Below are 26,616 nucleotides of genomic sequence, written 5' to 3' on the forward strand. Positions count from 1 at the left end.
ATGGTTATGGCTATCTCATCCGAAAATTATTACTATCTTCAAGATGTAAGAGTATCACTGCATGGCCAAAATATTAAGTAAAAAAAATACATGCATTGTATGCCAAAGAACAGTGATAATAAATATCACTCTTTATAGAGTATACTTATAAAGTATTTCAGATATTTGTTGAATATTTTAACCTAAATCAGAAGTATGGAGCCAAAACAAAGATCATGCAATTTAGTGAAGGAGGTCAGGCATCTCAGCACAAAATTCTGATATGCATGCTTAAATTTTCAGTTTGAGTGTGTGTATATGTTAGACGTACACAGGCTGAAGTCATTTCGGAAATAAGTTTAAATAACTTCCACTGGGAAATGTAGTTTTTATTGGTTCCCCCAAAGCCTGAAAACTAAAGCCAATGATTACCACAACCTACCATTAAAAAGTACAGAATAAACTTGTTAATTCAATATTTATATGTGCATTCACATGTACCTGCAGCATGTGGAAGTTCTCAGGCCAGGGATCGAACCCAGGCCACAGCAGTGAAAATGCTGAACCCTTAACTACTAGGCTATCAGGGAACTCCTATGTGTATTTTTTAAAAAAGAGAAATGTGTACATAAAACAGAATAAAAGGAAGTATTTAATTTAAAAGGGCTTTTAAAAAATATACATAGCAAGAGACCAAGTGCCATCTTCCAGCAAAAAAGTTAGGCATGCTTAAATGTTGCTGAAAATTCTTAAACTTGTCTATAAATAAGGAGACAGTCCTCTGATTAAAAGTACATTGGGGTATATGCATTGTATATATATTGTATATATATTGCATATACACATGGCAGTAGCTAAGTACATTTGGAGCTGCAACTAACCTCCATTAAATTAATACACATTAATTTCTATTAAAAGTATTCCATTAAATTAACACATATGCTTTTTATTAGGTTATCTAGACTTCTTTTAATCAAGTCTGTAATTAAATTATATAAGAAAAATAAGTATGAGGTATGACTAGAATGAAATACTTAGGACAGATCAAACTAGCTAGGGATAAAAATGACAGGTGACAGCTAACTGATAAAATAAGCAACAGCTTATGGGCTGTAACACATGGGAGTGGTTGGATGAAAGGGAAGAGGAGAAGGAGGCAAGTAAAAGTAGCAACAAGCGGCCTTAAATAAGAACAGCTCCATTTCCAGAAAATGTACTAGGCAGTTACTCAAATTGCTTTTCTAATACCTAGCACTGTAGGAATGAGAACACTGACTGAGGCACAAGTGAGAATGTGCTGTAGGTGGGAGAAATAATTGTGGAACCTGCATAGACATGGCAGGCCTGGGAGAGCAGTTGATAGCCTTAGGGCAATATGAGACTGATGAAAGGAAGAGAGCTAAGGGCAGATTTGACCTAAGAAACATTTTGCCCTAGGCACCTTACCTGTTATCCAACCATCAATACAGTTTATACATTAGGTCCCCTTGCCCACTAATTAGGTGTCAGTAATAAACTCACTTCAGAGGGATGTTTAAGCTATGCCCAAGTATAAACCACAGTGGTACACAGCAGTAATATTAGCATTTCCTGAAACACACTTGGAAAAAAATTGGACCTTGCTTTACATAATTATTTTCCAAAGTACGTTCTTCAAAATACTAGTTCTATAGATGTTATGACTCTCTCCCTAGTCCCTGTAGAAAATGGTCCTATGGCCAAATAAATTTGAGAAATGAATTAAATTTAAACAGGGTTATTCACCCTAAGATTCTTCAGAGTCTTTAAGGTGTGTGTTGTGAATCTCAAAGGGTGGTTATAGGGTATGGTATGAAATATTTCCCAAACTTACTTCACTATGGAACCCTTCTTTTTTTTTTTTTTTTGTCTTTTTGCTATTTCTTTGGACCGCTCCCGCGGCATATGGAGGTTCCCAGTCTAGGGGTCGAATTGGAGCTGTAGCTGCCAGCCTATGCTGGCAGCCACAGCAACGCGGGATCCGAGCCGCGTCTGCAACCTACACCACAGCTCACGGCAACACCGGATCGTTAACCCACTGAGCAAGGGCGGGGATCGAACCCGCAACCTCATGGTTCCTAGTCGGATTCGTTAACCACTGCGCCACGACGGGAACTCCTGGAACCCTTCTTTAGTGGAGCATTTCTGGGGATTAGTGTTCAATGGAACACACATCTTGGGAACAGCTGTCCAAACATACATTTTTGTGTTAGATGTAACTGAAGATGATATTTAAGGTTAAGAAATGATAAACACAGCAAGAATATGTTTTAGAAATGATAACGTTCATTAAGAATATTAATCTTTCAAAAAACAACATTTAACCAGCATTGAGTCAGTTTCTAATCTGATGTTAAAAAAAAAAAAATAAGCAAACCAAAATGGTTATGTTCTTCCAGATAAAAAGAGAAGGCTTTGCTATTAAAAATATCAGACTGAAACATGACTCGTGCTTAAATGTGCCAAGGAGGCAAAGAATAAGAAAGGTAAGAGAGCTTTCTTTTTTTCTCTAATCCATAGAATGTTCTGTTAAAGGCTACATCATTTTCAACTTAAATAACGGTTTTATTCAAACTTTCAAAACAAGAGTTTCTGATACATAAACACATCCAAATTTTATTCCTTTATAAAATTTTTGCAGGCCTCAGGAAAAACACACAGGAGAAGTCCTGAGAGCTGGTTTAAATGCGGTGTTTTCTATTTTATTTGAAAATCCAACACCTTACCAGATTTGTGTGTCAGTAATAATCATACAATGTTCAAGCTGTAAGGAATTTTTGGAGTTGCTTGCTTCAAAGTCTTCATTTTTAGGTAAAAAGACTAAGGCCTGGATAGGTTTAAAGGATTTACCCATAACCAGCCAGTTCTCAAATTATATTTTCTATTCTTTTAAATTAAAGATAACTTGGTCATCGTATTTCAAGGGATGTTAATAAGTAACTGAAATCACATCTGTCATGAAATAAATTTTAAAATATTAAAAAAACTGACAGTTATACAGTAAGGGAAAACGGCAATATGGGTGGACATATGTGTATATACATGCATAAACATATCTACACACATTCAGATATTTTTACCTGGAATTGGTCAGATGTACATGTGTTCATATCTGGTGACATGGTGGTTGTCTGACCGATGGAAGCAATTTTTTCTGCAGCAGATAGTGGTTTCAATGGTTCCTTGGTGGGTTCTAGCATACCCTGAAAAAGGTGCATTAGCCATTAATGGGGAGGAAGGATCAGTTTATAAACTTTAAAAGAAAGTTAATCTAGGAGAAAAGAGAAAGAACACAGGCCATTTGGAAAGTACTGAAGAAAAAAGGAACTAGTCTTAAATTTTGTTTAGTGGAAAATCTTACAGCGCTATAATGGGAAATGTTTCATAATAATACCTTTGGAATCCAAACTTTTTGAAGCAAGACTTTATAATTTGAATCTGATTTGTTTTATTTTATTTTTTGTCCTTTGTCTTTTTAGGGTGGCACCTGATGCACATGGAGGTTCCCAGGCTAGGGATCTAATTGGAGCTACAGCTACTGGCCTATGCCACAGTCACAGCAATGCCAGATCCGAGCTGAATCTGCGACTACACCACAGCTCACGGCAACGCCGGATCCTCAACCCATTGAGTGAGGCCAGGGATTGAACGCGCAACCTCATGGTTCCTAATCGGATTTGTTTCTGCTGCGCCACGACGGGAACTCCTGAATCTGATTTGTTTTAAGGTGCCAGGTTATCACTGCCACACAAAAGCATAAGCACATGGGATGTCAGGAATGGTGGGTGGGGTGGGGAAGAGGTGAGTACAACAGAGTATTATATCCATGCCCTAAGAATCCAATACTATTCTGATGTTTCAGACCTTAAACTGCAGGAAAGGGCACCCTTCATACATATTATACCATGGTGGTGCTTAGAGAAGTGAGGGCTGATTTTAAAATATACCATATAATGTGATGATACCCACATGCTTCAATGTGAATTTAGTGTTTGATCCTTGCTCCACTATAGGATGGGAGCCTTAATTCCTGGTTTTTGGACTGGCAAGCAGAGACACAGTCATTTCAGAGGGGAAAACATTTACATGTTCCACTAGGTATGCTACAAATCTAACACTTTCTGAGTAAGAGAGGAAGACATTCAAGATGGGTAGAGAAGCAAAGAAGGAAAAAAAAAACAAAACAGCATTTTGCATCAAAGTTCTATCACATACTAACAATAATGGGTAATAATCCAGGTTTACTGGCCTGAAAGAAGGCCCACGCTTTTACATATTTTAAAATAATATTTGATAAACTCTTGAATATTCACGAACCAAATAAAAGTCTCCCTTTACTAGGGGAAAAAATCAAAGTTGCTTATTAGTCAGGAATGTTAGAATCTATACATTTCTTTTTCTTTTTTTGCTTTTTAGGGCCACACCTATGGCATATGAAAGTTCCCAGGCTAGGAGTCAAATCAGAGCTTCAGCTTTTGGCCTACACCACACACACAGCAACTTGGGATCCAAGCCGAATCTCTGACCAATGCCACAGCTCACAGCAAATGCTAGATTCTTAACCCACTGAGGGAGGCCAGGGATTGAACCTGCATTCTCATGGATATTAGACGGGTTTGTTACTGCTGAGCCATAATGGGAACTCCAGAATCTATATATTTCTAAAAACAGGTTTTCAGGACACCCTCTACTCTCATAAAATCAAGCATAAGCTAAATAAGCAATTTATAGACTTAGTTCTTAACAACAGTACCTCTGAAAGACTTTAATCTAGCAGCTTGAAAAATGAAAATAAATTCATGGTTTAATTCAATGCCACATACATTATACAGGCTTTCTAGTGTGCCCTTCTACAAGGACTCCATGCAGTTGGCAAACAATTACTAGTTTTAGCCAACTTTTTTTTTTTTTTTGTCTCTTACAGGGCCACACTCTCGGCATATGGAGGTTCCCCGGCCAGTGGTCCAATCGGAGCTGTTGCTGCCGGCCTATGCCAGAGCCACAGCAACGCCAGATCTGAGCTGCATCTGTGACCTACGCCACAGCTCATGGCAACGCTAGATCCTTAACCCACTGAGCGAGGCCAGGGATCGAACCTGAAACCCCATGGTTCCTAGTCGGATGCGTTTCCCCCGCATGACGGCAACTCCAGTTTAGCCGACTTTTCTAATGTGAACTCTACCTTAAGTGGTTCTCAAAGTGGTCCCCAATCAGTAGCTTCTCTATCACCTGGAAACTTTTCAAATGTTCAAATTCTTGAGCTCCACCCTAGACCTACTGAATAAGAAACTATGGGGGTGGTATCCAGCATTCTGTGTTTTAACAAGTCTTCCAAGCAATTCTAATGCACAGTGAAGTCTGAGAACCAGTGACTTAAAAGATCATTTCAGGTACCAGGCCTCCAGATGAGATCAAAACATACTGAATATCTCATGCTCCATGGGAAAAATTCAGGTTTAATTAAAATTTGAAACCAGAAAAGAAAAAGCCTGAGTTTCTAAATGTAAGGCTTCGCAAAGGTGGAGGAGGAGATGAAACATTCACTAAATCAACTGTGGTACAAAAACTTACAAAAATGGTGAAAGTATTACTAATAAAAGGTTGTAATTAAGATAGGAAAACAAAGCATAGATATTAGTCTCTAACTCCTCATACGACTTAAAGAACTGGCTAATGTGCTAAGCCTAACACAGAAGCAATAAGTAGATTACTGTTCCTAATGTGCTGAATGAAAGTGCCCACAAATTAAATCCCTACTTCCTACTCAGAATGTGACAATAACATCACCAACAATCTCCAGAATGCTATTCCTTGAAAAAAGAGATCCAAACAACCAGAAAGTTAAAGAAATGTTCTGGATTATATTTAGGAACAACACAAAAAACTATAGAAATGACCAAAGCGTTTTGAAAATACAAGATAACTATTCACAAAGGAGCACAAACTGATTAAAAAAAAAAAGCTCAAGCACAGAAATTTTTGTCCAATTCCACACACACACAAAACTACAAAAACAAAACAAAGCCAACATTTCAATTCAATACCAATAATTAGAGCTTATTCATGGAAAGGTTTGCAGATTAAAAAAAAAGGTCAAGTTACACAGCAAATTCATTTTCACATGCACATAAAGGGTTTTTTAACTTAAATTCCAAACCAATGGTTCCTTTCCTTAGTTATTTTTTTCTTTTTCCTTCTTTCTTTTTCTTTTTAGGGCCAAACCCTATCTATGGAAGTTCCCGGGCTAGGGGTCAAATTGGAGCTGTAGCTGCCAGCCTAGACCACAACCATAGCAACACTAGATTCGAGCTGCATCTTTGACGTACACCACAGCTCATGGCTGATGTCGGATCTTTAACCCACTGAGTAAGGCCAGGGATCGAACCGGCATCCTCATAGATACTAGTCAGATTCATTACCACTGAATCACAATGGGAACTCCCTTTTTTCTCTTTCTTGAACAGAGTATTTTTTCCTTATTTTCAGGTTATTGGTGGAAGAATTTTAAAGTGTTTTTAGTTTAATAGATAGGACATTTTTATTCACCAATAACTCAAAGACACACCAAAACCACAAACACATCAAACTTTAAAATGTGACTGAGTCTTGATAGAGTACAGAACGAAAATTCCTCAGTTATCCTGGACTACCTGGCATATCTGAAAAAACAAAATTCAATATATTTAAAACATTAATGGAAAAATTAAAGACCAATTATGGGTCTGGCTCATTTTCATTTATTATAATTTGGTGTTTCCAAGCTTTTATATACATCCATGGCCTCAATATTGTATTATTAAAAAATGGTCACAAATGCATTAAAACACATGATATCTAAGGCTTCAGATACTTCAGCTTCTTCTTCTTAAAAGCAAATTTAAAAGAGACAGAGACTTCCAAAAGTACATTTTATAAGAAGTTATGAGCACCAGTGTTACTAAGATAAAAATAATTTTCAATTCAAAACAAGAGTGTCTGTAATTAACAGAATACAGAAAAATGTCCTCAGATCAAGACTTGAAGGGATTTATGAAGTGTAAAAGGATATTAAAGTATTTATTCTCTTAATGTTCTCACACTAAATACCTCCTCAAAATACACTTTCCATGTCATGCTATGTGAGATGATTTTATAGAATAAATGCAGCAATGATAAATACATGCAGTCATCTTTGTACTTACCAATCCTGCTGCATACATGGGCACTATGACAGGCTGCTTCTTATTGCCCGTGAAGAGCTATATATATACATCAGAGAGAAAGAACATATATTTAGAGAATGATCTTTCATACCATGAAACAGTTTCAAAAATACACGTATGATGCTTTATTACATACACTGTGAATGGCAAATTGAAGAAATGTCAAATTGCCCATATGAGGGTTATATTTCTGGCCTTCTAGTTCAATTCTTTAATTTTATAGTTAAGGAAAAACAATGAAATGACTTCTGATAAAAGTAAGAAATATTGGAGAAAAATCTAGATAGATTTATGCTTTAAAATTGGCATATTCAAAATATATGAACATCTGAACCAATTAATGTTTTTTTCTGAGGAACTAGTTTCTTACAATTTGAACAGAAGTGTGACAGAATTTTAAAAAACACATAGGTTGATTAAAGGATTTTCCAAGGCACTAATAAACTCACAATGTTTCGAGTGTCTATTCCCAAGGAGCACAAAAGCTTCTTGTTGCTATGGGAGCCGCCCCACTGATATCTCAAGCCATGTGCATCATGGATATCCTGCAGCTCGGTCCATACATCCAGCAGTTCTCTGCAAAGGGCATGATGAAGCCACCAACAATGGGTTACCAATAGCTTTCACCATGAATTCTACTTTTAATGTGACTCTGAAATTTTATACATTCCAATTACTCTTGTGCCTAACCTAAGTATACAACTACTATCTGAATGAAATCAAGAGCAAATATTTCTAGTCATTAGCAAAGAAACTAAGTTAAAGTCATTTGAAACAATCAAGCAAAAATTTAGCCTGTATGCTATTCATCCTCTTCTTCTTCTTTTTTTTAGCTATGCCCTGCAGCATATAGAATTTCCTGGGCCAGGGATCAAACACGTGCCATAGCATTGATTGAAGTGGGACAACTTGAGATCCTTAACCTGCTGCACCAAGAGGGAACTTCAGTACGTTATTCTTTTTTAATTGTAAAACAAAAATATTTAAAAGGAGGAAAGAAATCACCCAGCATTCCATCATCTTACTAGAGCTATTTAATATTTGCTTTCTCCTTGAGTCCTAATCCACAAACACACAATTGCAATTATAGCATATATATAATTTTGTATTCTTTTTTTCAGATTTTAAGTATTTCCTCATCCACATATATATCTTTTTCAATGGCTATATAATGTTCTATTGGAATGAACGCATCATCCTTTATTTAGCAATAATCCTACAGTTGCTTCTTTTTTGGCCATGCCCACAGCATGGAGGTTCCCAGGCCAGGACTCCTGGTAAAAAATGGAATGGCCATTTTGATAGGTTTTATCACAAGTAAAACTACATTCACAGGTTGCTGGAGTGTAGGGGAAAGACTTATAGATGAAACAGAGGCAATTCTTCTTCTTCTTTTTTTTTTTTTGCTTTCTAGGGCCATATCTGTGGCACATGGTGGTTCCCAGGCTAGGGGTTGAACTGGAGCTACAGCTGCCGGCCTACGCCACAGCCACAGCAACTCAGGATCCAAGCCGCATCTGTAACCTACACCACAGCTCATGGCAACACCAGATCCTTAACCACTGAATGAGACCAGGGATCGAACCCACAACCTCATGGTTCCTAGTCAGTTTCGTTTCCGCTGCACCACAACGGCAACTCCAAAACAGATACAATTCTTAAGTCCAGGAAAAAGGTGTACTATAAAGAAAATAGTGGCTTAGCTATGAACGTTATTTACATGATTATACTAATGAAAATGACAAATAACAAAAACCATAGCCAAAAACTATGATATACTGGAAAGACAAAGGGAGGAGAAAAGCAGATGTAAGACCCAGATTCTCATCTATCATGCTAGGAAATCAAAAAATAATATGTAAAACTGACTGATTAGAATACTGACTTAGAATTTTTTTTTCTTTTAGAGCCACACCTGTGGCATATGGAAATTCTCAGGCTAGGGGTTGAATCAGAGCTGCACCTGCTGACCAACACCACAGCTATAGCAGTGCAGGATCCGAGCCTCATCTTCGACCTACACCAAGGCTCGCGGCAATGCTGGATCCTTAACCCACTGAGAGGCCAGCGACTAAACCCATATCCTCATGGATATTAGTTGGGTTTGTAACCCACTGAGTCACAAGGAGAACTCCTTAGAATTTTTTCAAAAAGGTCAAAAATAGAAAAGTAGAGAGTTTTTTTTAACTTTTTTTTTTTAGCACTATGATTTTTTAAACACAATAATGTTTTAGAACCTTACTGGTTTAAGATAACCTTATAAATTAGAACAGCTGAAACCAACAAATATACATGCTATCTGAAAAGTGCCTACTACTTACCCACTTTCAGCTAAGGCCTCTCTTGTTTTTATCGGCAAGGTGCTTGTTTCTAGCAAGTGCTTCAGGGAAGTAACTTCTTCTTCAGTATCAGGGACAAATATGGAAGGAAAACATGCTTCAAAAATTCGCTCCAGGCGGTTTAGTAAAGCTGTCTGCATCAAAACACAAAGTTTATTTTCACTTTTGTAATTTAAATAATGTCATAACTTTGTCATTAACACATACACACACACAAACCCCCAGACACCCGCTCCTTGTCCACTACTATGGGGCAGAGGAGCTACCAGTCAGATATAAAAAACACTAAGTGAAAGAAGCAGAACAGCTTTAAGTAATTGTGGTAATACAGTGGTGACAAATAAATGCCAAACAGAGTTCCTGTTGTAGTGCAGTGGAAACGAATCCAACTAGTAACCTTGAGGTTGCAGCTTTGACCCCTAGCCTCCCTCAGCGGGTTGGGGATCTGGAGTTGTCGTGAGCTGTGGTGTAGGTTGCAGATGTGGCTCATCCTGTGTTGCTGTGGCTGTGGTGTAGGGCCGGCAGCTGTAGTTCCAATTCAACCCCTAGCCCGGGAACCTCCATATGCCATGGGTGTGGCCCTAAAAAGCCAAAAAAAAAAAAAAAGAAAAAAAAATGTCAAGCACTATGCTTGGCACTTTGCAAACATTATCTTACTTAATCCACCAAAAATTCTACAAAGAAGAAATTACTATCCCATTGTACAATGAGAAAGCAATCTCAAAGTTTACATAATCTGCCCAAATAATCTGTTTTGCCCAAAGCAAAAAAAAACCAAAACCAAAAACAAACCAAAAACCAAAAAACAAAAAAAGAAAAAAGCAAAATAAACTAGACAGTATTCATATTCTTTTTGCCACACTGGGATGTTTCTTACTACCACTCACATACTATATATTTAGAACAATAAGACTGGATGCTTACAAAATGTATTATGCTATTATAGTTGAACAGAATCTGGACAAAAACATTTGAATTTTGAAAGACTTTTAGAAATATCTCTGCTGGAGTTCCCGTCGTGGTGCAGTGGTTAACAAATCCGACTAGGAACCATGAGGTTTCGGGTTCGGTCCCTGCCCTTGCCCAGTGGGTTAACAATCCGGTGTTGCCGTGAGCTGTGGTGTAGGTTGCAGACGCGGCTCGGAACCCGAGTTGCTGTGGCTCTGGCGTAGGCCGGGGGCTACAGCTCCGATTTGACCCCTAGCCTGGGAACCTCCATATGCCACAGAAGCAGCCCAAAGAAATAGCAAAAAGACAAAAAAAAAAAAAAAAATCTCTGCTGCTAACAGAACAAACTAAAGTAGGAAAGAATGCCTCAGTTTTTACTACGAAATTCAATACTTCATTTATCATTTTGATGATCTGCTATCTTTTAGAAATATCATTTTTATACTGTTCTATGGCATGTATATATGTACTTCTGAATAGCACACTGCTGTACCTTCAAGCAAAGTCTGCATATTCCCTAGAATATTTTCATTGAGAACACTGGCATTTTGGAGTATTCTTATTAATTAAAACTTGATGGATTTAGATTAACTTACATTTTCAGGGTATCACTAGATTTAGTCTACAAGTGCAACCTACAATAGCATTTATTCCCACTTTTCTAACTTTATTTCAGATACATGTAAAATATTTTCAATTTACTACTTTAAATATCAATTAGGAATACAAACTATGAAGTTAAAGCTTGTGGAAGGATTAAGTATACTACAGAAGTGACACCTAGTGTAAAAGAAAATGCCAAATCATGATGGTACTTTCTGCCAAGTGACAAAAAAAAGTTAATGCTTGATTTGTTGTTTAGTATTGTCAGCAAAAAGGACAATGGAAAACAAAAGGAAACATTTCCACATACATATTTTCCCAAACAAAATCTCTTTTGGAAGCAGTATCAGCAAAAAACTTAACACGTAATTAGTCTCAGGGTACTCTTCTGCTATCGCTACAAAAGTTACTCTAACACCTTCATTATATTCACATGTGCGATATGGGAAAAGGTTCTCAGTATCAATTATGAAACCTACAGTAAAGAGTAGACTCAAGATCCCAAGGCTTGTGAAACTTGAGTGCATCAAGGGGACCCAGTGTTACTTGTTTCAACAGAGGGAATGGACAGACATTACTTTTAAAGGGATCAGATAACCATCTAATTGGAAACATGATAAGCACTGGCTCCTCCTGGGCAGGGAAGGTAAACAAAACTCACATATGATCACGCTGTATTTCTCTGTAAATTAAAACAGAATTTTTCTTGTATCCTCTTTATTATATTTTTAATGAACCAGAAAAACATTTATCAAAGGAAGAAAGAAAGGACCTCAAAACATACTCAATCATTTGGATCAATCATTACATATAACTACTAGGTTTTAAGTATACCAGTGAGCAAATTCTCAAGTTAGTGGAATGCACTTGAAGAAACAGAACATTAACATTAATTTAAGAACATTATTTTAATCACTTGTAAACTTTGTTTGAACCTTCTTCCTCAACCTTTCCTTATAAAGAATACAAATTACATGGATTTTAAAAGAAAGTTCCATATGTCTTTATAATTTGATAATCACAGTCGGTTGCTTCAAATCTTTTGTTGAATGAGGTAGAGTAGGGGTTGGCAGTTTTCTCTCCATAGGGCCAGATGGTGAATATTTTTGGCGCTGCAGGCCATCCATAAACAAGGGTGCATGCGTTCCAATGAAATTTACTAAAATAGGTGGCAGGGCAGATTTGTCTCCTAGGCCAAAGTTTGCCAATCCCTGAGGCGGAGCCATAAGTAAATAATGACTCAAATAACCAGAATCCACTAACTGAATGGCACCACTCATCACAAGAAGGAACTTCTCAACAATTCAACAAAAAAGCAGCCACTAACAGAATTAACAAAGATTTTGATTAAAATTAAACTTCCTAATATTTTACTTTTAAAATTACATTAGTTTCCAACTATCACTAGGCCAGTTTGAGACTAAAAGGGCTACTGTCTTGTCCCTGAATAAATAATGCCAAATTTCATTTACTACTAGTTAATTCCAGTAAGTAAATGGCTGATGCAATTATAACACTTCAATAGAGGATTTTGGACCCAAGAGGCTGGGACTGAGTTTTGGGATTTAGAAACTGGAGCTATCAGGGCTCACCTCACAGGTTGAATAATAAATTCGACTAGTGAAAGCTTGACACCCAGTGTATGCTAAAAAAGTAGTAGCTTATATCATTACTACTATTATATAGATGACAGATAAAGACATAACGACCTGCCAAGGAATACATGTCAAAACTAGGTTCAAATCTCACTAATGCTGTTTCTCTACCACTACTCAGCATTCTGAATCATTATGAAAACATTTGTCTCAATTTATATCAATTATTACCATATTATAACATGAAATTAAATAATTCAAAATATTTTGCATCCTTCCCAAGATCTTCCTATCAAGTTTGGAAAAAAAATACCAAGTTAAAAAATACCTTTCATTAAGAGCTGCTTATATAAGTAGAATCTGTTACGGTTACTCCTAGGGGATTTTAAATTTTGAAAATTGGTGAACATTTTGTTTGATTGCTGGCATGTGACTTAAGTCTTAATTATGTTATGAAATATAAAGTATGTAAACAACATATTAGGTCTACTAAGAGTGCTTTACTTCCCAAGAAGAACAATAAAGTTCAAAGTTCAAAAATGTGACTGAACACAGTTCAAGTGTAAAAAGAAGAGGTACAAGAATATAACTAACATAATGCTTAGAAATTAACCTACCACAAGAATAGTTACTCTTGTGACCAAGCAGATAGATTTCTTTCAAAAAGCAGATTTTTCAAAACAGACTAATCAGACACTAAATTGAAAAAATCTGTTATTTTGAGCATAAATTTGAGCATGAGAGAAAGGTTAAAGGCTGATGCTGGTAAAGAGTTTGGCATAGTTTTCTTTCTTAAAAATTATTAAATAATTTTAACAGTTTTTGGAGTTCCCATCATGGTGCAATGGAAACGAATCTGACTAGGAACCATGAGGCTGTGGGTTTGATCACTGGCTTCCCTCAGCGGGTTAAGGATCCAGCACTGCCATGAGCTGTGGTGTAAGCCGGCAGCTGTAGCTCTGATTAGACCCCTAGCCTGGGAACCTCCATGTGTGATGTTTCTTTTTAGTAGAATCTGTTAGGGTGCGGCCCTAAAAAAAAAGACACACAAAAAAATTTTTTAACTGTTTTAAAATATATTCAACTTTTTCCCTCAACACAATCAGCCAAAGTAGTTTTATATGCAATAGCCTTAAGCCAAATCAGTAATAAAATTAATGTATCATATCAATAAGGTAAAATATTATTTAAACATTGATTTATTCTACTGTGCAGGAGCAAATTATTCATCTACACTACTACCCATAGTTTCCAACAAGGCAAATTATAAATTTTTACTGAAGAGTCAGTGTGGCTCTCTAAATCAATGTGAGGGTAACAAAAGTACACACACACCTAGCATACAAATTACATAACTGAGGTTACAATAGTAACTACATAGCAAAGTAAATAAAATAATAATAATTCACACCAATTACTGGAATTTCCCAAATGCTTTCAATGTCAAAGTCAGAGAGGAAATACAGTCATCAGTTCTCTCTGGAATCTGGAATTAGGAAACTGGTGACTGAGCCATGTCTGTCAATTCATAAGCATATCAAATTCTAAAGCTTGCAAACAGCAGCACATCTGGCCACTAAACATTTTTAGAACAGGGGGCTCTGATAAATGCAGGGTTGAAAGTGAAATGTTCTTCCAGTCAGGTACCAGGCTCCCTTTTCCCCCTATCCTTTCCAGTGCTAGGAAGCCAATGGAGGAGATGTGGCTACTTGCAGAGAAGCACACTTGTGCTCAGAAGAGTTTCTACCTATCAAAACTATTTTCAGAATGGAAACTAGACAGAAGAACCAGTTTTGCTCTCAAAATGATCTGACAGGTGAGTATATATAGCTGAACTAGGGGTACTGCCACACAAATTTTCATTTGCCTTCCTATTACTTCTCACAATTCACCAAAAAAATCCACTTGGCAACACTATTTCTTGCACCTTTGAAGACCATTTTCTAAGAAGTGCATGTTTGAGATTACTGAGTAACAGCTAACACTTGCTGAGCACTTGCTATGTGCAAGACACTAAGCTAAGCTCCTTTACATGCAAAATTTCATTTTTCTTTCATAATAAGAGTTTTGAGGTAAGTATTATTATTATTTTCTAATCAGGTTCAGGGAAGTGGCTAATGCAAGTTAGTGCTCAAAACCTGGATCTGAATCTAGCAGTGTAACTCCAGAGCCTTGCTTTTTAGGCGCTATTCTATAACCTGGGCCAACTTATGCAGCAGGCACAGGGCCTAAGGTCCACAATAATTTTAGGGGTTCATTAAAATGTTTTAATAGTTCACATTAACATACTCATCTTTATACCAAGTTATGAAATAGATTTTAAGTATCTTTTATGGGGAAGGGGCTCACAAGTCACATGTGGTCTTGGCTATACTACTCTCCAAAGGTATGCTGGTTTTACAGGATTTCTCTATTTTTCCCAATTTTCTCACCTCATCAGGGTTATTTATACCTTGAATGTCTCTGCATTTTACTTTTTTTGAACCAGGACAGAATTTCTGGGAAAGCAAAAATGATTACCCAATGTTTTAATTCATCAATGGGGGCAAAGCATTATGCTTGAATTCACTTATACTCATTCCCAGTTCTGTCATATCTCCATGTCCAGGTTTGGAGGAAGAAAGTCCTGGGTTATACAAGCAGTCATTTCATTTTATCCACTGGTATAAATAGGTCATATTGTCTAACTGATATAACTCAGTTACAAAGAGATTACAGGTCTTCTGAAAATCCTGAAAGCTATATATGGACATTTGGTATCCTCTCCTGTGATGGTTAATTTTATGCATCAACTTGACTGGGCCATAAGGTACTCAGACACTTGGTCAAACATTATTCCAGATATGCCTGTGAGGGTGTTGCTGGATGAGGTGAATATTTGAATTGTTAGATTAAGTAAAGCAGATTGTTTTCCTTAATATGAATGGCCCTCTTTCAATCAACTGAAGACAGTTTGCAGACTGTAGATCTTAGGACCTCCGAGACCATCTCCATAATCACATGAGCCAATTCCTTATAATAAATTAGTCTCTGTCCGTTTCTTCATGCATCCGTCCATCCTCCTGGTTCTATTTCTCTGGAGAACTTTGATTAATACACCTCTACTTTGTAAATTACTACACTGGAGTATAAAAAAGACTCAGTGTATTGAAATTCACATTCAATTTTCCAAAGGAATGTATAAGACCAGCATCAAGGATCCTAGATCTGGTTCTTACGCCACTCAAAGGCATATCTCCTTTAATGTATCTTGTATTGAAGGTATTTTCTAAAATTCCTTCAACATATTTCTAATTAGTTTTCTTCTCTTCCTTACAAACAATAGTTGATTAATGTCAACTATTAATGTTTTAATATTGATAGCATTAGGTCTTGTTCTTAAGTGGAAGTTTAGAAGAAACACAAAATCCATTGAGCAATTTAATCTTCTATTTAAGAGGATACCTTATGCCTTAACACCATTAAATATTAAGTAAGATATCAAGTACAACCTACAATTGTGTATTTATCAATCTCCAACATCAAGCTACATAAGAAGAGTAATAACCAAGTTTTCCTATTCACTATGCTCTAAAAAAATGGTTTGCCTCTTCTGTACAGTTTCTGGATAAACTTGATAAAGTATTTCTATCTATTTTGGAACTAAAGACCAGAATTTCAAGTTTTCTGAGCAAAAGGTAACAAAAGGAATTGCTGTCCAAATACTTTAAGCAAGCAAAGAGCTATAAGGCCAAAAGCTCAATTTCTTTCTTTTTTTAAAAACTGAGATATAACTGACATGTAACATTATATTAGTTTTAGGTGTACAACATAATGGTTCAATAGCAAAATGGCCACCATAGTTACAAATTTTTCTCTTCTTCTGATGAGAACTTAAGAACTACTCTCACAATTTTCAAATATACAACACAATATTATTAATTGTAGTTGCCATGCTGCGCATTTTAGCTCCAGGACTCATCTATAACTGAAAGTTTGTACCTTTTGACCACTTAATTTTTTAATTTTGTTGCTTACTTATGTTTTCAGTCATTCAAGTGTTCACCCATGGAAAGGAAAACTTGCATAAACCTTAACCAGGTGATTAAACAAATGAGGGTGAAAATGTAGTTACAGTCAGTTTGAGAATGCTAACTTTCTGGTGAGCAAACCAATAACTTAATCTCAAAATAACAAAAGCCAAAGTATTAGTGATTCTCCTCTTTTTCCTTTTTGTGATAGTCAAATTTTTAAAGTTCTCAAGATAAATCCTCTTCTAATAACATTTTCCCAGTAGCATTATCAATTAGATGGCTAATAAAAAAAAATAACTCAGAGCTTCCTTTTCTATAGCCAATTAACATAACGAGATTATTTACCAATTACTTAAATTCTCAAATAACGCCCAGAGCAGCATTTAAAAAATTTTACAAAAGTTCCAAGTTTAATGCAGTGCTTACATCTCCTTTGTCTAAGAAAAAGCATTTTGGCCATTTCAACCAGGTTCCTTTCTGGACCATTACAGGTTTTATTTAAAAAAAAATTAAAACAATATACATAATGGTCTTTTGGAAAAATAACTGCTTTCAAATTAAGGAGATTTTGGGTTTTTGTTATTGTCATTTTGTTTTGTTTTAAATCCTAGCCCCAAAGGTGAAGAAGTTTTGACCTTTTTCCAATTTGTATAACAGAACTACCACTAACTTGCTTTTCTCTATAATTTGTACTAATATTTACAAGAGAATGGAATAAACTGAACTCTAGGTTCTCAGAAAATAATAATTCACTCAAGGGGAAGAATATTTCTCAATAAATGGTCATTATGGCTTTTACAACAAGGCCTGAACCCTCTGAGGCTTGTTGGACTCACATCTGATAATCAGCTTGTCTAAGAACATTTTCTAAGTTTGAAACATTTCTTTTTTGGTTGACTTTTCCCTAAGTAACAAATTATTGCAATAAAGCTGCAATAACTGATTGTCTCTTGACCCAGGGAAGATATATTTTATTAAAATGTTAAGATATCTTCTTGGTAGGCTAAAAAAAAAAAAAGGAAAGTACTAAAAAAAATAGGGACCTGGACAATGTCACATACATAGTAAAAAGTCAAAGAAATTTGTAATGACAACTATACCATTTGGCTTCACAAAACAAATAGTTGTTCCCCATGTCTATTTAACAGAATGAACTGAGCTCTGACTTCTAAAAAGACTCTCATAACATTTTGTCAAAGCAGAACTTGATGGCACTCTGTTCAGGTCAAAATTATTCAAGAGGGATAAATCACTTTATGTTATACCATTAAAAACCCTAACATTTATTGTCACTAATATGTGAGGATTTCTGTATGTCTCCAACATGGTAGCAACTAGGACAAACATTTTAAGCAAAATATTAATAAATCTAATCCTCTCCTAGAGAACTAGGTTAATGTGCATTTCCAGCAGATTCTGGAAAAGGAAGAAACTGCTCATCACAAAGCTTCCTCACAATAGCAGGATAAGAATCAGTCACTTTCTAACTCGGTCACTTATTCAACAGGGCTTACCCATTTCCCCATCTCAAGTTCCTTCCAAACTTCTCTTCCAGTCCCACTTCCAGCAGTTTCTCCTTTCTCACATCCATCTCCAAGTTCCACTCGTTTTGCATAACCCATTCAGCAAAAAGAAAAGCTTGAGGGCCGAGCCAAACAAATCTCAGCAAGTCTTAATGCATCTCGACATATCTCTACAGTTTTTGTTTTACTTGTATAAAACAAAACCAAATCACAAGATTCTTGTTTTTCAGTAGATCTTTTCACTCATTTAAAAATTTACTGTCATTTTACCTTCACAAAAGTCCTTTGCACTAGATCTCACCTCCTTCTTAGAGTTCAGAAGTAACTTATCCAAAATTATAACTTATGTGACTGAATCAAGATTCAAACACAGATCTGTAAGGTTCCATAAAACCCATGTATTTTATTATCTCTTATATCCCATTACCAAATCACACATAAATAACTCCAATCAGCTTGTACGATGCAAAAAATTCCTTTTTGAAGTGATCATACTTAAAAAAATTCATCATCTGATGATGTTAAAAGTTCTGGGGCTATAAATTAAAGATCATCCCATAGCAGTGCTACTCTATCCTCTAGCAAGATGAAACTAAATAGGGAAAGGATTGCTCAAAACCAACAGTTTTTGCCTTGCATTTCATAATTAATTCACTCCTTGTTTAAAACTATAAGCTTCTGCCTCAATAATGAATTACTCCACAGGAATAATACACATTTAGCCAAATCATGTAATAACTGAATAAGCAAATTAAGCTATTCAGACACTCAACATCAAACGAAAAGTGATTAGCTGTGCACACCCACTGGTGGTTCCGTAATTCCTACAATATCTTAACGTATCAAAAATATCAAAGCAATGAAGCTTAACTATTTTAATTAATAACCAGACATAAGAAGTATTTCCAACTAAAAATGGTTTGCTTATTAAGAGATAAGTGGAGAGGTAGAGTTTGTAGGTTGATTTTATTTTCAGTATATTTAAGACAGGCCTGTGGACCAAGTGTTACATATATTATTACTGTCAGTAAAAAGCAGTGACTTTCAAGGGAGTGCTCTCTTCCGCACCTGTGGGCTTGACAAAAGGTTAAATTTAGCACAGCGTACAACTCGGGACTGGGGAACAATCTGGATATCAAACTGCATCTCTAAGGTCTACTTTAGGTTAAAATAAATCTTAGAGAATCTTCTCTGAAAAAGTCTTGACCAGAAAAGGATAACGTATAGGAGCTAAGGGGTAAAAATATACTCCCTGACAAAACTACTCCCCAAGAAGAGTAAACTTATACATTTGCAAGAAATTATAAGCAAATGAATACAGTCACAATAAGTCAAGTTATGGCTGCTTTTTGTTCTAGTCTAACCCCTAATGCATCTCACACCCTCACCCCTGGCCTTTTATTAGCTGTTAAATTAAGAGGTCTAAATTTGTTTTGTTTTGTTTTCCCCAAATTCTTTTTTCTATCCTCCAGTTCCCTATAGGCTACAGCAAGAACTGTGGTTTCAGATTCTGCTTACTCTCTTCTGAAATCAAAACTAGGTCTTTGATAAACAAAATTAAAAGCCATTACTTTCTAAAACTCAAAAAGTCTCCTAAATCTCAGTTTAACCTCCTTTTAAAATCACTATAAAGGCAAAAACTGAAAGATTTGCTGGGATAGCTAATTAGCTACTTAATGAGTTTTTGCATAAGTGGTATTTATATTTACCAAAAAATCAAGTTGATGAATTTCTGTATATATTAAAGAAACTCACTGAGATAAAAAAAAAATTTACCAAGCATTATTATAGGAATGTCTATTTAAAGTTAACCAAAGGGTTGTAAAACATGTAACTCATCTACAAATCAGCCAAGCATCATGTATCAGAAGAGAATCCTTTAACAGGTATCCAATTAAATATTTTTAAAAAGCTGAATTAGAAGCCTCCACAGCAATTAATATATGATACAAAATAGAGAAAATTAGTAAGTACCTGAACTGAAGTGGCTGTTTCCTGTAAATGACCACCAGCAACTGCTCCTCTGGAAGCTGCTAAGGGGACACTGTGCATTTTGGGAGTTCCTGGGGTATCAATCTTTTCATCTGTCCTATGTGACTGCCAGGCTTCCTTTCGATGATGAGATTCAGTAGCTTGCTGATCTCCAAAAGCAGCCCAAGAGCAGCTATCTTTCTGTCCATCCTCAAAAGCATTCCAATCTACAGTTTGGCTAGGACCAGCTGAACTGAAGTCTGCAAAATCATCAGAGTCTTGAAAAGCACTGCAGTCATCTTGACTATTTGGCATAGAATCAAAATCTCCAAACTCACCTTCTTGCCCAATTTTCAGTTTTGAAACAGGTTCAGTGCCTGTCCCAGGAGACTTTCTTGCCAAACTGCATCCCTCTGATAAACTATCAGATGTCTGTTTTAGGTCTGACTCGGTAAATATAACTTCCTCTTGGCAAGAAACAGCATTTGATTCCCCAAATTCTCCAAAGTCATCACCTGGTTCACTAAAATGTGGAAAGTGCTCTGAAGACTCTTCAAAAGTGACATCACTCATTGAATCTTGAGTACCAGTAACAAAAGGTGGGGTTGTGCCACTGGCTGTGCCAAAGTCACCAAAATCATCCTCATTGGTATCGTTGCAAGTCACAAAGTCATTACTACTATCACCATTTTTTACACTTATAGAATCATCCAAAACATTTTCTTCTACAGGAGCAATGCTGGCGCTTTGGGAATCAGTAAACTTTCTGCTTTCTTCTTTGAAAGAACCAACATCATCGGCATCAGAAGTTTTAGTAGTAGAATCCATGCATAGGTCAGGACATTTAGAAGTAAATATATCAAGTTCTTCCTCAGCTTTACATTGGTCTCTCCTACTGGTATCTGAACTTTCAGCTGAGTCTACCAAACTCCAAGCCTTTGATTGAACACTTGAATTTAAAAATTTATCCTGTTGCAATGTTGGAAGGCCTTGTTTTCCATTGCTGAAACCTCTGTTACTCACTATGCTTATTTCTGAAACACAAACCTCATCCTCTCTAGCAGTATCTCCTTTATTGCCAAAGCTTCCATCCAAAGACACTTCTTTTACAGAATTCGGTTCACTGACTCTATTAATTTTATTGTTTTCCTGAATGGTTAGTGCTTCTCTATCATTTAAAACTGCATGTCCTATTTCTTCTAGTTGTATCCTTTCTTTTTTGGAAAATGTGGCAAAATCTGCAAATTCCTCAGCAGGACTAGGTGCAGAGTCTAAATTAAACTCAGTACTATGAGTGCTAAGAGGCTTTCGTCCTTTTGAATCAGCTACATTGTCCAGATCATCTGTTCCCTGAGGATTTACAGTTTCCAATACTGCAAACCCATTTGTTAGAATCTCCAAACAAGGAGGCTTTTCACCATTGCAGCTCTCTAACTGCTCGTTTTGATGAACAACATTCGTATCAGTTCTAAAATCTCCTGGGGAGAAACTTTCAGGTGTTCCAACATTCTGTCTCTGTTCCACCACTTTATTTAAATCTCTTGGATTTTCTATGCCATCAATGGAAGTGTCTAAAGTTTTAGACGAAATTATTTCTTTGCTGGTGGTAGAAAGTAAAACATCAGACTGTCCTTTCACAGGAGAAGATAGTTCAGCAGTGATGTCCTTATCATTACCATTTTTCATGGACTTAAAGCTTGTAAGGCTATCTACATTTTCTGAGAAATCATGAATTGGCATAAAATGGTTTGAAGGTACAAACTCTTCCTTGGGATGACTGTAATCTGGGGTATCAAAATCAACAAACCCTACACCAGAAGGGCTAACTTCAGAAAACCCACCAAATTCCCCAAATTCATCGTCATCATCGTCTTCAGCTCCATTGTCTAATGGTGGTGGAGATGAAGAGTACATTCGAATGATGTCTGGCTCCATCGTTCAACTGCTTTCAAATAATTAATTTACACCTAAAAAAAAAAAAAGATTCTTTTTTGAGGGAACAGATTACATAAAACAAGATCTTTGAAAATTCTCTCAAAGAAACTTCAAAACAGTGCAAATTTACAGTGCTCTATTTTTTATCTTTAAGCTACCTTTATCTTAGGTGAAATTATTTTACACAGCTATAATACAATGGCAAAAAAACAAAAAACAAAACAAAAAACTTCTTTTCTAGTGTATATTTCCAAGGCACTGGTAGTACATTACTGAATTTGGAGATTCCAGAAATTTTCTTTTTTTTTTTTTTTGCTTTTTAGGGCCACACCTGCAGCATATGGAAGTTCCCAGGCTAGGGATGGAATTGGAGCTGCAGCTGCCAGCCTATACCACAACCACAGCAATGTAGGATACAACCTGAGTCTGTGACCTAAACCCAGCTCATGGCAACCCTGGATCTCTGATCCACTGAGAGAGGCCAGGGATTGAACCCGCACCTTTATGGATACTAGCCGGGTTCATTTCCACTGTGCCACAATGGGAATTCCCCAGAAATTTTCAAATAAACACCTACAAAAGTACATCTACAAAAATCTCTCTTGAGGGCATTTGCCTGTTCTCTTAAGCTCTCTTTTCCTTCACTGGGTACTCAGGACTTGTCGTATGGATTTGTGTAAGTTCTTTATAAATAAAAGTCATGAAAATTTTATCTCTAATAATGGCTACAAAAATTTTCCTCATTTTGTTTTTCAATGTTTATTTCTGGCCCAAGTTAATTTTTTTTTGTTTGTTTTTAAGACTTCAGTTTTTACATAAGTTTTAGGTTCATAACAAAATTGAACAGAAGGTACAGAGGTTTCCTATATACTTCCTACTCCCATGCATGCATAACTTCCTCTATTATGAATATCCTCCACCGGAATGATATATGTTACGACTGATGAACCTACACTAAAACATCATTATTACCCAAAGTTCATAGTTAACGGTCAGGTTCATTCTTGATGTTGTACATTCTATGAGTTTGGACAAATGCATAAAGACATGTATCCACCATAACACTATCTCACAGAATAATTTCACTGCCCTAAAAATCCTGCGTTCCACCTATTCTATTCAACCCTCCTTCTCCCCTACCCTGGCAACTACTGATCTTCTTACTATCTCCATAGTTTTGCTTTCTCCAAAATGTCGTATAGTTGGAATCACAGTATGTAGCCTATATGTACTGTGTGATTGGCTTCTTTCACTTAGTAAGACATATTTAGGGTTCTTCCTCCATGTCTTTTCATGACAATAGTTTTTTTTTTTTTTTTTTAGTACTGAATAATATCCTACCGTTGAGAGGTATCGCAGTTTATCTTTTTTTTTTTAATAATTTTCAATTCCGAAATTGCTTAGGACTCACAAGAAGTTGCAAAAACAGCAGAGAGTTCTCATGTATACTCCATCCAGTTGCCCTTAATAAGAATAGAGTAAGTGGGAGTTCCCTGGTGGCACAGCGGGTTAATGATCCAATGTCACTGCTGTGGCTTAGGTCAATGCTGTACCACAGGTTCATTTCCTGGCCCGGGAATTTCCACATGCCATGGGTGCAGTCAAAAAAGAAAAATGTGTTTGGAGTTCCCACTGTGGGTACAGTGGCTTAAGAATCCAAATAAAGTAGCTCAGGTTGCTGCAGGGGTGCAGGTTCAATCCCTGGCCTGGCGCGGAGAGTTAAAGCATCTGGCATTGCTGCAGCTGCAGCATAGTTTGCAGCTGTGGCTCAGACTCAGTCCCTGGCCCCGGAAATTCAATATGCCATGGGTGCAGCCTTAAAAAAAAATGAGAAAATATGGTAAATAACAAGATCATATGCTCACACCATGAAGAAACTGACATCAAAACAGTCAAAACTGTCACAAGACAGACTTAACATTAAAAGCAAAGGGAAGAGTAACAACCAAAGTCCTAGGATAAAAACAGCCCATAACAATGAACTGATACTTACTGTAATTCAGTTGTCAAGTTAAACACAGGAGAAAAATGTTTACTACAAAATTCAAACAAGTTTTGCAAGCTAACCAAAAAAAGTTACTTTCTTCCACCTCTCAGGATATAATTTTTTAAGATCTTCCAGTTTTAGTGAGAAGGTACCTTAGAAACCATATAGTTTAATTTAGAGATGAGAGTTGAGGCCTACTGGTGAGCAACTTTATCGACAGACATAGAGCTAGTTAGTAGAAAATGGCCTCAGAATTTCAAAAAGATCTTTGAGGTCCATGCCTGTTTAGTTGCTGAGAGAAATAAGTCATGAGGAAAAAAAATTCCATTGCAATATATCTACTTTAAATTGTTTGCCTTACAAAATCAGCATTGTAAAGAAGGAAAAAATTCCTTTAGTTCTAAGATAACCTTCTTTTCTGCTGATTTAAAGGGGGAAAAAAAACCAAACAGTAAAAGATACATATAAACTATTTTCTTACCCTGTCTAGAGTCCTGATAACCCTTTCTAATGCTGGGTGTACAGGGTCACTTAATCTCATAACAGTTTCCCTGTAATTATGAAGCTCCTAGTATTTAAAAGTACTTTCCAATTATTAATAAGATTGTGGAGAAAAGGACACTTGTACACACATACTACTGGTAGGTGTGTAAACTGTTACAAGGCTTCCAGAGGCCAATTTGGCTACAAATATACAAACTCTTTTTTCTTTCCCTTAAAGGAAAAGGAAATGCTCCAAAGGGATTATTTAAGCAAATTATGCTATATCATCACAATAGCATACTATGTGGTCATTAAAACCATAATTCCTTTTTAAAAAAAGTTAAAAGCATTCATAATGATGGGAACACGTGAAAGGACACAAAAAACCACTCTGAAGGGGCTACTGCTGTTTAAATCAGGGACAGCTTGAGCATAAAATAAAGATAATGATGGATTATAATTCACTGAATAAAATAAACTATCAGTCCTCAAGGATATAAACATGTCAGGGAATAAATTAAAAGTTGGGTAAGAAACAAGACACTGCGTGGTTTCAAAACACCTCCCTGCAGCACAATTACAAAGGGAACAGATGTAACTTTACAGTGGTGAAGCCTGACACTTAATCAAGGGATCAAAGTGAAATCACTAGTAATGGGAATATCGAAATCACACATCCACCTGACAAGATGCAATGAGGACACACTCACTTCTGGAATATTTCTGCCCAAAATAGATAACCTGAATCGATTCACAAAGAAGAAACTTCAGACAAATTCACATTGAGAGACAGTCTACAAAACAACTGGTCTGTAATCTTCAAAAGTATCAATGTCATGAATTTTATGAAAACATAAGAAAACTGTTCCAGACGTGAAGATGACTACAAAGATGTGACAAGTAAATACAACACTTGATTCTTTATAGAAAGGCTCCCCTTTCTATAAAGGTCACAATTAGGACAACTGTGAAACTTGAATAGAACCCATGGATTAGAGAGTAGTATTGTGGTTATTTAAGAGAATATCCTTGGTATACACACGAAAATATTTGGAAACTATGGGGCATCAGGTTGGCAAGAGTCTCAAATTGCTCCAGAAAAAAAAAAAAAATCTTATTTATACTAAAACTACAACGTTTTATAAATTTGTGATTGTTGCCAAAAAAAAAAGAAAAAATTAAAACATTCCAGGAGATTTATGTTTGCATTTAAATAAGCCTATTTTATAACATGTTACTTATATAATAACAATACTTTATTAAAAATTGTGGCAAAATACACATAATATAAAATTTATCATTTTAACCATTTTTTAAGCATATGGTTCAGTGGCATTAAGCACAATGACATCGTTGTGCAACATCAACACCATCAATTTCTAGAAAATTTTTTATCCTCCAAAATATCTAAGTATCTTCGCACCTCCCCAAACAATAACTTCCCATCACCACCCCGAGCACCTGAAACCACCATTCTACTTTCCATCTCTATGAATCTGACCACTATAGGTGCCTCGTATACATGGAATCACACAGTATTTGTCCTTTGTGACTGGCTTATTTCACTGAACATAATGTCCTCAAGGTTCAGACTGTAGCATGTGTCAGAATTTCATCCTTTTTAAGGCTGAATATTATTCCACTGTAGGTGTATGTATTATCTGTCAAATGGACAGTTGGGTTGCTTCCACCTTTTGGCTATTGTGAATAACACTGCCAGGAACATGAGTGTACAACACAACCTTATTTTTTAAACTTTTAATTTTGAAATAATAATAGATGAACAAATTTGGAAAAATGTAAAAGTCCTGTGCACCCTTCAACCCAGTTCCTCCTAATGGTGACACCTCTTACAGCTCTAGCAAACAGCAAAACTGGAAACGTTGATACTACTGTTAACAGGACTAAGACCTTATTCAGACTTCACCATTAAAAAAAAACCAACAACTTGCATTTGTTTGTTGTGTAGTTCAATTTTATCTCATGTACAGATCTATGTAACTACCACTACCAAGATACA

General features: G+C 36.2%; 1 protein-coding gene across 5 annotated transcripts in view; it reads right to left on the bottom strand.

Annotated features, from left to right (window-relative positions):
- The window catches only part of AFTPH (aftiphilin), a 69,625-nt gene that overhangs the window by 16,921 nt on the left and 26,088 nt on the right, over positions 1-26,616 (bottom strand). For all 5 annotated transcript variants that reach the window (XR_007135115.1, XM_047781936.1, XM_047781935.1 and 2 more), the window contains 5 exons: positions 20,195-22,158; positions 9,521-9,672; positions 7,649-7,775; positions 7,179-7,235; positions 3,078-3,200 (listed from right to left, as the gene is read on the bottom strand). Coding sequence is in view for 4 of the 5 variants with exons in the window: in XM_047781936.1 (XP_047637892.1) it covers positions 3,078-3,200; positions 7,179-7,235; positions 7,649-7,775; positions 9,521-9,672; positions 20,195-22,126 (2,391 nt within the window). In the remaining variant the exon portion in view is untranslated. The remainder of the gene's footprint in view (positions 1-3,077; positions 3,201-7,178; positions 7,236-7,648; positions 7,776-9,520; positions 9,673-20,194; positions 22,159-26,616) is intronic.

The sequence above is a fragment of the Phacochoerus africanus genome, chromosome 5 (assembly GCF_016906955.1).
Source record: "Phacochoerus africanus isolate WHEZ1 chromosome 5, ROS_Pafr_v1, whole genome shotgun sequence".
NCBI lineage: Eukaryota > Metazoa > Chordata > Mammalia > Artiodactyla > Suidae > Phacochoerus > Phacochoerus africanus.